Genomic DNA, 10040 nt, shown 5'->3' on the forward strand with positions numbered 1-10040 from the left:
AATGTAGCCATTAAAAAAAAAAAGCAACCAAAAAATATTTTTTGTTACTGTTAGCATTGCCAGTGTTATGTTTTTCTGAGGAAAAAAATGGATACATACTTCTCCCATGTTCCTCATAAGCGAGCAGAATGATCTCAGAACTATGTTGCAGATTTTTATCATGACACTTTCTGCCACAAATTTCATGTAGATCTGACACCACGGATCGGGGGTGGGGGGTGGAGGAGGAGGCGGGGCGGAGATGGAGGACACATGAAGCTTTGCCCTTGCTCTCCTCATCTCTTTATGCATGGAAGACCTGCATAAGGGTGGTCAGTGCAGGGTTTTTTTTAGTCACTGTGTGGTATTTTTTTCTTGTGTGGGAAGGATGGAAACATTTTCCTTGACTTAGTATTTAGATGTGCTGTGGCATGTCTGCACGAACACTGAAATGAAACAGCTGACAACGTGATGCCTTTAAAGGTCCACAGTAAAAAACCGCCCTGAATGGGCTATCATTATAACCTGGTCAAAACTGGTACCATTTGATCAGAGTTCCTTACTTTTAAAGCCAAATTGCTGACGACCGCTCTTCGCATTTGATCGAAAGACAAATGTTTTGCTCCTGTGGAAACTCACAACTTCGTGTGTAGTAACAGCGCCAGAGAGCTGGGGTTCAGCAATGCGGCAGCGTGAGCCGCCGTGTTTCACGGGTAAATCGGTGCCTCGGGGCGGGCGGCGCGTCCCCTCACAGGGCAACGGCTTCGGGCCGCCGCCGCCCCTTCCCCTCAGCGACGCCTCCAGCGGCCTCGCCCCCGGGCAGCTTCGCCAGCAGGCAGCCCGCCGGCAGCACGGCACCCTTCGGCGGCACCCCCCGCCGCCTCCCGGCCACCCGGGCCCGGGGGACGGCGCCGGCCCCTCAGGCGCGCCCGCCCCTCGCTGCCTTCTCCCTCCCCGAGGCGCGGCCGGGGGCGCTCGGGCGCCGCCATGCGAGGGCAGCAGCGCCGCGCTTCCCGGGCCGGCGCGGACGGCGGACAAGATGGCGGCTCCCATGGAGCTGAGCTGCTGGGGAGGCGACTGGGGGCTGCCGTCCGTGCACCCGGAGTCTCTAACCGTCATGGTAACGGCCGGCGGCTGCCACCCGCCCCGGGAGGGAGGGGAAGAGGGAGGGACGGCGCCCCGGGACTTGCCTGCCGCCGGCACGGCTGTCCGTGGGGTGCTTCCCCCCGGGAGAGGCGGCGCTGCCGCCGAGGGGCGCCTCCGCCCTCGTCGCCCCGAGGCCGGGCCTGTGCCGGGCCAGGGCCTCGCCGCCGCTGCCGCCGTGCTCGGCGGGGGGCGGGAGGCGGGAGGCGACGGCGGTGGGGCCCGCGGCGGGGCCTGGCAGGGCGGCGCGGCCGCTGGCTCTCTCCCCGCGGGGAGCCGCGGGCCGCCGCGTCCCTCCCCCGCCGAGCCGCGGGCAGGGCTGCTGCCTTCTGCGAGGGTCGTGCCTTCCCGGGGGCTGCCTGCCTCGGCATTAACGGGCGGCATTTCCTAGCCGCCGATTGGGAAAGCTGTTTAAAACAACTTTTAAAGTGCGGTCTTAGACTTCCCTTACGCATACTGACTGCATTTTTTTCCCCGCAATCTTTATTGCAGGCTTACGCCAAATTTTCCGGTGCTCCCCTGACAGTGAATACTATAAGTAGCTCTTGGAGAGCTCCGAAAGGTACCTTCTTTGCATTTTTTATTCTTTTCCTCATAGCCATGTTGTAAAAACGGGTTCCAGTTTCTGTGTTGTTTCTCAGTGTGCTTTGGTTTTGTGTTCATAACGCGCCTCAGGAAGGCTACCTGCTTTCACAGTACATCGGTGAATGACTTCACATGATCAAGTGTGATGAATTTGTGGGAATAAAATAATGGAAGACATTAATAAAGTGCCTCAAAGAACACTTTATTAAAATGTGTATGGGTGAAGCAGCGGACAGTCAACAAAGCAGTGGTGCCACGTACATACCTGTTTCTGTCAGGCACTCTAAATTGATGGTATAGTGAAAGCAAATTTTTAAGCTTTCTACGCTTTGCATATTTATAATGATAGTAACTAGACTTGTGTATGAAAATAGCGTTCTTTAATTATACATAATTTAATGGGCTGGTACAGTTGGAAGTGGAATGTGAGCCTCAAAGAGTGTAACCTGCACCAGCTGGGATGTTTAGTACTGTGCTGCGTTAGAGATGTTGACTCAAAAAAGGTGGCTAACAACCTAGTTGCCAGAGAAGTTGAAGATAAGGTATCAGAGAGGACTTTTTCATGTTGGATACTTCTGCTTGTTGCTTATCTGTTTGCTCAGCATTTAAGTTATTGTCTTGGTGTATTCCAGAGAAGTAAAATCACTGCAGGGTTAAAGTACTCTGCTATTTACACTTACTACGTCATCGGTTTAGGCATTACTGTATCCACACAAAAGTTGCGCCTTCGACTCTTGCTTTTCAGTGTATTGTTTTCTGTTAGTAGAAAATACCAAGAACTAGCTGGGTATAATTGCCAAAAGTTCAGTGGCTTTCTTGTTGTGAACATCCTCTAAGATAGGTCCTGTTATAGAGATTTTATACTCTACAGTATTGCAGATCCTGCAATCTGATGAGTAAAGGCTGACCCGTTAGCTTCTGGCAGAAAAGAATTATTTGGTTCTGGAATAGTTCATGGTTATGCAGTGGCAGCTTGGGCAGGGGTTGTAGTAAGGCTAGAGAAAACTTGTGGTTAAAATGGATATGGAGGGGAAGAGCAGGGAAAAATTGGAGAGGAAAGGCCCAGAGGTGAATGAGTTGAGAGGACAGTTGGACTGAGTTGAAGTTTTCATTTTAAGGTCTGAAATCCAGACAAGTAGCCTGGTTCTTAAAGTATCAGATACATAGCAGAAGACATTGGCTTCAGTCTGATTTGATGTGGGCCCTTTTTTATGTGTTGTTATACGTAAGGCCACAATACGCTAAATGTATTTGTGACCTTGGTGGAACTACCCTGCTGTGTAAAGCTTAGTTTATGTGTGCATGTTAGGGATATCGGAGCATGCTATGGAGAAAAAGAAAGCAGATGAAGTGACTGATGGCTTTCTAGTTATGTTAGAACTCATCGATATAAATTGTTGACAGTATTATTTATGCCTTCTAGGAGAAGTGCCAGTCCTGATATCAGAAGACATTGTTATTTCTCAGCCAGCAAAAATACTAAGCTTCCTAAGAAAGCAGGTAGGTCTCTTTCAAAAGATTTGTTTTTTCTGCCTTGTAGTGACTCTGTATGTCCCCTGTATACATCAATACAGACTTCTGAAAACCTGGAACTCAGTTCAGACCCAGTGCTTTCCTGTTCTTCATACATGGATGAGAATTGCAAAATGGTGGATTATAGATTGCTCTTTGAAAGTTTGATTGTTAGTCATGTGAAAGATTTAAAAATAGGCACAAGAAAACTGTTCATTGAAAAGGACAACAAACTGGCCTTAATTGAGGAGTTTCTCACTGAGCACTCTGCTTTTAATTATAACAATTTTAATGTCATTATGGCTTTGCAGACCTAGGATATCACAGTTTGGGAAGCATGGTTTTAACTGCTTAAATGGGTAATCATCTCCCAGTGCTCTTTTTTGAAGGATAGTACATACAGCATTGTTTTTAATCTGCGTAGTTTTTCTATAGCTTGTAGCGTAAAAATGTCTGCAAGCATTTCTTGATGCGCATCGTGTTATTGCATAGTCAACTCTGGCTTGCCTTTTGCAGATCTCTTAATGTTCTATTCACAAAGAATAAAGCTATACCATTTCTTCTTTTCACAAAGTATGAAGATGTCTAATAAAGCATGGTATCATCTTTTTATTTCTTAAGACAGTCTGCTGGCCCACTATTCTGCTTTTACATTAGAAATTCGGTTCCTGCCTAGCCTAGAAGATGATCTGATGAATGCTGTGTTAGTGAAACTGTAAATCTTTGTGGGGAGAAAAACAGAATCTGAAAACGGCACATTTCAGATGGGATTTTAGAATTCAGAAGTTTCGTAGCCATTCGAACACCAAAGATTCCTTAATGCTGGGGAAAAAAACCCTCTTTGAGTTCAAGTATAAAAATAGCATGCTTGCTTTTCAGATATCTAAAAATAAGGGTCAGCACTGACCCTTTGTTTCTAAACTAATAAAGCGAATCTCCTCTCCCCCCAAAAAACTTACCAACCCTTTTAATGTACCTTAAAAGGATTCTGTCTAAGAATTAAAAGCTCAGGCAGCTGTAACTGCATTAATTTAGCTGTGCATTTGGTCCCTTATATCATTAGCATCCAATTTCTAAACTTTTAGAACGGTAATTAAAAGCAAAAGATGGGAATGCTTGCCTTTTTTTTTTACGCTTACACCAGCTGAAGTGCCAGATGCTTCTTCAAAAATAAAGATGGGGACTTGCCAGAGGTTTGCTACAGCCCTAAGTACTGAAAAATTACCTCTCTATCACTGGACAGTTGCTTGGAAAGCAATGGGAAGGAGGCACAAGAGTTATTTTGGCAATAGGAGGGCACAAAAATCTAAGAATGGGAAGGTGGAAAAGGGAGATGCAAGGAGGTGTGCAGAAGGAAAGAAATTCTAGTACATGCATGCTTTCTGTCCTGCAAAATGTTGTTATATTTAATAACTTGATAGCTGTTAAGTTTGAAGCAACTTCCGGTTGCATGGGTTGTCTTTTTGGAACGTTCTGTGTAACACTATTTGTAGTATGGGTTGTTTTTTTTTAATTCGTAGAAATACAACGCTGATTATGAATTGTCTGCAAAGCAAGGAGCTGATACACTGGCATATATTGCACTACTTGAAGAGAAACTGCTTCCTGCTCTGGTAAGTATTGGGAAATACTTTATAATGGTCAGAATTTTTGCAAGTGAATGCTACAAGAGGTGCGTAACATGAGAGACATTGAAGTCTCTCAGCCATAGTTCTGGCTGGAATGTATTGGCTTTGTTAGTCCAATTTTGGAAATAGTGCCTAGCAACTTTTGAAAAGGGAAGAAGTGTGTGTTTGTGGCGTGTGAAGTAATGATACTGAATTTATGAAAGGCCTTTTAAAAGGGCACCTATGAATGTTTTTTCTTTTAGATACTTTTTGGGAAACAGTGTCCTGAAAACAGCTTATTCTGGCCAGTTTTTGTTTCATTTGAATCTTTTGAAAAAGCTTTGAGTAAAATATGTGTGTCTGATATGGGGTGTACAACTGTGAAAGCTTTTTGAACTCTTTGGTTAGAACCTTTGAGAAATCAAAATACCCATCAGTAGTTTCATTTTTCGGTTCTAAGTAACACATGGCCACATGCTGTCACGAATTTAGTGTAAGTATGTTAGAGCCCTAAAAATCTCGGGACAGTGGTTCTCTTGAATGACTTTGGCTTCAGTTCGTACAGGAAAAAATATTCTGACCAGATGATATCATAGGCTAGCCTCTTCAGCTGACCCACAAGGTTTCGAATTAATCATTTCATAATATCTTTTATTTTAAGATTTATATACAATTTTAAAAAAATTCTAAAAAGTTCAAACCTGATCTGTATGTCTGCAACTTTTTTTGCAATATATTTTCTATGTACAGCGTGTGTGTTTGAGTGTGTATATATATACACACATACATAAACATGAGTGAGTATGTAATTTTATGCACATGTGTACAGGTCTAAGTAATACCTTTGTTGTTTTTCTTTACGTGGAAGGTAGCTGTTGCCTTAATTACATACTCCTACACTCAAAGTATAATCCTTTGTGGAGCATGGCTGCCTTAAATTACAATAATTCCTAGTGCTTCTGCTTCTCTGACAGAGATCGTACACATCAGACTTTCAAGAGAAGTCTGCTATTCTTACTCAAATTTCAGTCATATTCTTCCTATGTTGATACAGCTGCACACTTTCTGGGTTGAGGCTGAAAATTACTGCTGTGTGACAAAGCCATGGTTTGCCTCAAGGATTCCCTTCCCCCTGAGTTTGTATCTGCCTGGAAAGATGTCCAGGGAAGCGCTGAACAGGATCTTGCTGACCAGGGGTGGGCCTCCACTCTACAGTCTCACTGAAGTGGAAGCACAGGTATGTGTTATGTAGTAAAGAATTTGTAAGTTGGTGCTGTCAAAGACAAGAACTGGAACAGTTTAGCACACTGTCAAATGCTGAACAATGCTGTGCATGCTAGCCTTGCTACACCTAGGGCTCTTAGACAGTCTTGTGTCTCATCAGATATACAGGGATGCCAAGGAGTGCCTAAATCTCCTGTCGAAGAGATTGGGAACATCTCAGTTTTTCTTTGGAGATACGTGAGTGTGGTTTTTTTTTTTTTTTTTTAAATGATTAATAAAACAGATACCACATGACTCTGTGAACACTTTTTAACCTGACAGAATGTTAAAAGTGCTGCACAGTGGTTTCATAGAATCATGTCTCACACTCTGCTTTTCAGATAAATCTGAATGAGCAAACGGGGCACAAACATCATCTTTGGACTAAGGCAATGTGGTGTCTCCCTTATCCTACATTTTTCCACAGAGAGGCAGGTGCTGCCCACAGCTGCTAAGAAAATGGGGGGTGCTTGATGAATTAGTGTAGCACTAGAGAATGCTTTTCTAGCCACTGAATGTCACCTGTGCTTGTATGTAGAAGAAATGCTTTAAGCCTGAGGTGTTACGACTGCCGTCATGGGAGGAGGGTGTAGGTCTGGGAACACTCCTCTTCCTGTGGTATGTGTACAGAGCAAGAAGCAGATACTGCCAACAACATCTGCCAACAGGTCCTAAAAAGGATGATCTGTTCCTTTAGCTGTTGGACCACTTCATGCAAGAGGATCCTGGTCCCCTGGCATACACCTTGGCTTTTGTGGTGCCAGAAATGTGTTTTAGAGTGGCTTGTTTACCAGCGTACGTGACAGCATGTCTGGATTTTAATGCTGAAGTTACTGTTTCAGCTTGCCAGCATGTATCTAGTTCAGAGGGGCTGAAATCGGTCAATAGTCTGTACTCTGTACAAAGCATTTACCAGATTGATATGAAAAGATGGAATGCCAGAAGAGCTGACTGTGTTCTGTCCTGAGTTGTGTTTGACATACATAGAAAATGGTTGTGTTGTAAAGGTCTTTAATGTCTTATATCAGTCACTTCGGGTCTTTTTTTTGTTTTGTCACTCTTTTCAGGCCTACTACCTTGGATGCCTTTGTGTTTGGTTTCCTTGCACCAATTTACAAAGTGTGTTTCCCCAGAGTACAATTACAAGAGCATTTGAAACAGCTTCCCAATATGTGTCGATTCTGTGATGATATTTTAACTTGCTACTTCAGGTTAACTGTCTCAGGTAAGCTGTTTTCTTTTCCTGTTTTTGTCAGGTATAATCTTGTTTGGATTAGGACTCCAGGTTTCCATCTGTGAACCAAGGCAGAATTAGATTTTATGTAGTTTATGCTGGAGCTTCTGTGGGGAAATTACAGGTAGAGAAGCTTGCAAAGTTACGCAGAAAGTATTGAAAATTAAAAGCAAGGGTTAATTCTCAGTTTTACACTCTGTCAAGCATTGGCAAAATGCACCTGTATCCATGCTGTGGTTCATGCTTAGTGCTTCTGTTTTTCTCACATGGAATGGCTTTTCTGCCTAAATTCTTCTTAGGATAAAAATACTGCATGGAGTTTCTCTCCAATGTGGGTTTATCTTTTAAGGATTTAAAAGCTTTTTAAAATACCTTTTCACTCTTCATCTTTCTACCTTCACTCTCCAGGCCATTCTCCGGCTGGACAGGATACAGCAGATGCTAATCTGCAGAAACTCACACAGCTTGTAAATAAGGAATCCAACTTGATTGAAAAGGTTACTTTTGCTTCAGTCTCTAATTTTCCTGCTTCGTTGTGGTTACTTGTTCACAGATATTCTTGCATGGCAACTGCAACTGTACAATGGACATTTTATTTTAATTGCTTCTTTTTCTAGTGAGTTACTTTGTGTAGAGAGGCAGGAAGAATATTATGTCATTTGAAAGGAATAATTAATGAAGCCTTGTACTTAAAAAGTATTTTTATTGCAATCAAAAGAACATTGTCTTGCAAGTGTGCATACCAACAAAAGAAGGGTGTCTTTCTGCAAGCGTACATTCCAGCAAAGGAGGAGGCAAATGTATTGATCAAAACTCAGAAATGGTCCTGCAAGTTAAGAACAATCACCAGCTCTCCTTGCTCCTACCTGAATGTTGTAGTCACTAACCTACAGTCACTGTTTCTCCTGCTTGTTCTACGTCTAGCTTTTATTTCTTTATATTCTTTGTTTCCAAGGCTGTCACTCAGCACCTATCAAAAGCTATACAACTTGTGTGAAAAATACTTGTGAAGAATTAGTCTTCTGATGCAGACAGAACACTTCAACTGGAAGGGTAGAGGGCAGTTCTTCGTGAAACAGATCAGTGTATGAAATAGGTCATTAATTATGATCAGCTTCTGTAGCATTAGGTATTGATTGTATCTCCTCTTTGTGATATTGGAGTGTGGCTGTGGAAGCTTTAAAGAATGGGTTACAGAGACATTTGTCAGGCATGATTTAGGTAAAGCTGATCCTACCTTGAGGAAATGGGATGGACTAGACAACCTCTGGAGATCTCCCCTGTGCTGTCTTCTGTGCTTCTGTTTATTCTGTAGTAACTAGACTCTTTGATACCTCACTATGCACAGGGCATGAGATTGATTTCCTATGAAAATGTAAAATTTTTATATTCAGAGATTAATTTTAACCTGTCTTTGAAAAGGTCTTACCACAAGTTCTTTATTAAATACTTTTTGAAATCTGTAACTAATCTGAATTCACACAGCACCTCCAGAATACTTCTAATTTGAAAAAGATTTGTTCTTGCAAGGTTCTGAACATTGAAAAGCATCCATTGATGTTAGCAGTTTGACTTTCAATCTGCTTTCTAGCAGTGTTTGGCTATTGTACAAAATGGAAACTTTGACCTCCTGGAGAAGGTAGCAATGTTGCTTTCTTCAGCAGTCTTGACAAAATGATTTGAGCAGGGGCACACCTATTTGCCCTGAGTTTGATGCACCTATGCTAATGGAATGAATAGCTGCTTTAACACAAGCAGATATTTGGGAGTGGAAAGGAACCAAGGCATCAGTTTTGGCTGGGCCTGAAATAACAGGGTAAAAAATACCCCAAACCAGCATTAATGATGGCAGCCTGACAAATATCATATAATTTATATTCTATGGTTTGCCAGATCCGGCTCTCGTTATTTCTCTGCAGATGGACGACAACCTTCGTAAGAGTCCTCAGCATCCCCCTCGAAAGCTAACAACGCTCAAGCTTGCTGCAGGTGGAGAACAAAGCAGTCCATTGAATCTTTTGTCACCTTGACAGCTTTTGTTGCCCATACACATGTGTTTGCCTTCAACTCTTCTGAGCGTCACAGTAAATTTTTTCACATGAATGTTGTTTTGCAAGGGAAGAATCTGGTAATGGGTACAAATAGGGAAGAAATACAGCTTTGCAATCTCCTGTCTACCTGTTCTCTTTAAGAAATCGCATAGCTCGGGCTGACCGCACTAAGCTGAGGCTAAAGTAAACGAGGCTTATTCATACAGATGTTAAAGTGATTTTGTACAGCATATTTTTGCCTTTAGCCTAGCAGAACTGTTGACCAAAAGTTAAAATTCCACTTATGGAATGTTCACCATTACTTTATTTTGTGGCTTTTGATTTTACTGTAATCATGCTACTGTATGTGCGTGAGTATACTTTTATATCTGTCTGAAAATTACAAAGTCCAGTTGCAACATTGGGGAAAAAATGAAATGTTGCCCTTCATGGCAGCTGAGAAATGAAGAGCAATGAGAGGAAGGTAAATATTTTTTATTGTACTTTCATGAGCTCTTGGGTCTTGCTTTTTAAGGTTGCTTGTATTTTTGAAAGCTTGTCATGTTGTACTTGGAGGCAGATTGTTGAAAAGTGTGTGCGCTGTGGGGACTGCAGTGATGTACAATACTAATGTTTCACAGGTACCTGGTATTAGTCCTGCATGAAACAGGCTTAACCTGTGCACAA

The 10040-nt window shown here is 42.7% G+C and overlaps 1 protein-coding gene across 3 annotated transcripts; it reads left to right on the forward strand.

Annotated features, from left to right (window-relative positions):
* The first annotated feature begins 1018 nt into the window (after positions 1-1018).
* Positions 1019-9831, forward strand: MTX3 (metaxin 3). 3 transcript variants are annotated; one of them, XM_075726605.1, is made up of 9 exons: positions 1019-1099; positions 1615-1684; positions 3131-3207; positions 4740-4832; positions 5881-6063; positions 6211-6287; positions 7157-7314; positions 7732-7820; positions 9243-9831. In XM_075726605.1, the coding sequence occupies exons 1-9, from the start codon at positions 1019-1021 to the stop codon at positions 9351-9353; spliced, it is 939 nt and encodes a 312-aa protein (XP_075582720.1). In that variant the 3' UTR covers positions 9354-9831. The 3 variants fall into 3 exon arrangements, with proteins under 3 accessions (XP_075582720.1, XP_075582719.1, XP_075582721.1); XM_075726604.1 differs by lacking the exon at positions 9243-9831 and adding an exon at positions 8042-8209; XM_075726606.1 differs by lacking the exon at positions 7732-7820 and having other exon boundaries at positions 9243-9301.
* Positions 9832-10040: the final 209 nt, after the last annotated feature.

Source organism: Pelecanus crispus, chromosome Z, assembly GCF_030463565.1.
Source record: "Pelecanus crispus isolate bPelCri1 chromosome Z, bPelCri1.pri, whole genome shotgun sequence".
NCBI lineage: Eukaryota > Metazoa > Chordata > Aves > Pelecaniformes > Pelecanidae > Pelecanus > Pelecanus crispus.

Excerpts from the sequence above, each read along its gene's own strand:
- MTX3 (XM_075726604.1), top strand. The coding sequence starts at position 1,019 with ATGGCGGCTCCCATGGAGCTGAGCTGCTGGGGAGGCGACTGGGGGCTG. Across the intron at positions 3,208-4,739 it reads TAAGCTTCCTAAGAAAGCAG|AAATACAACGCTGATTATGA; the intron begins GTAGGTCTCTTT and ends TTTAATTCGTAG. Across the intron at positions 7,315-7,731 it reads CTTCAGGTTAACTGTCTCAG|GCCATTCTCCGGCTGGACAG; the intron begins GTAAGCTGTTTT and ends TTCACTCTCCAG.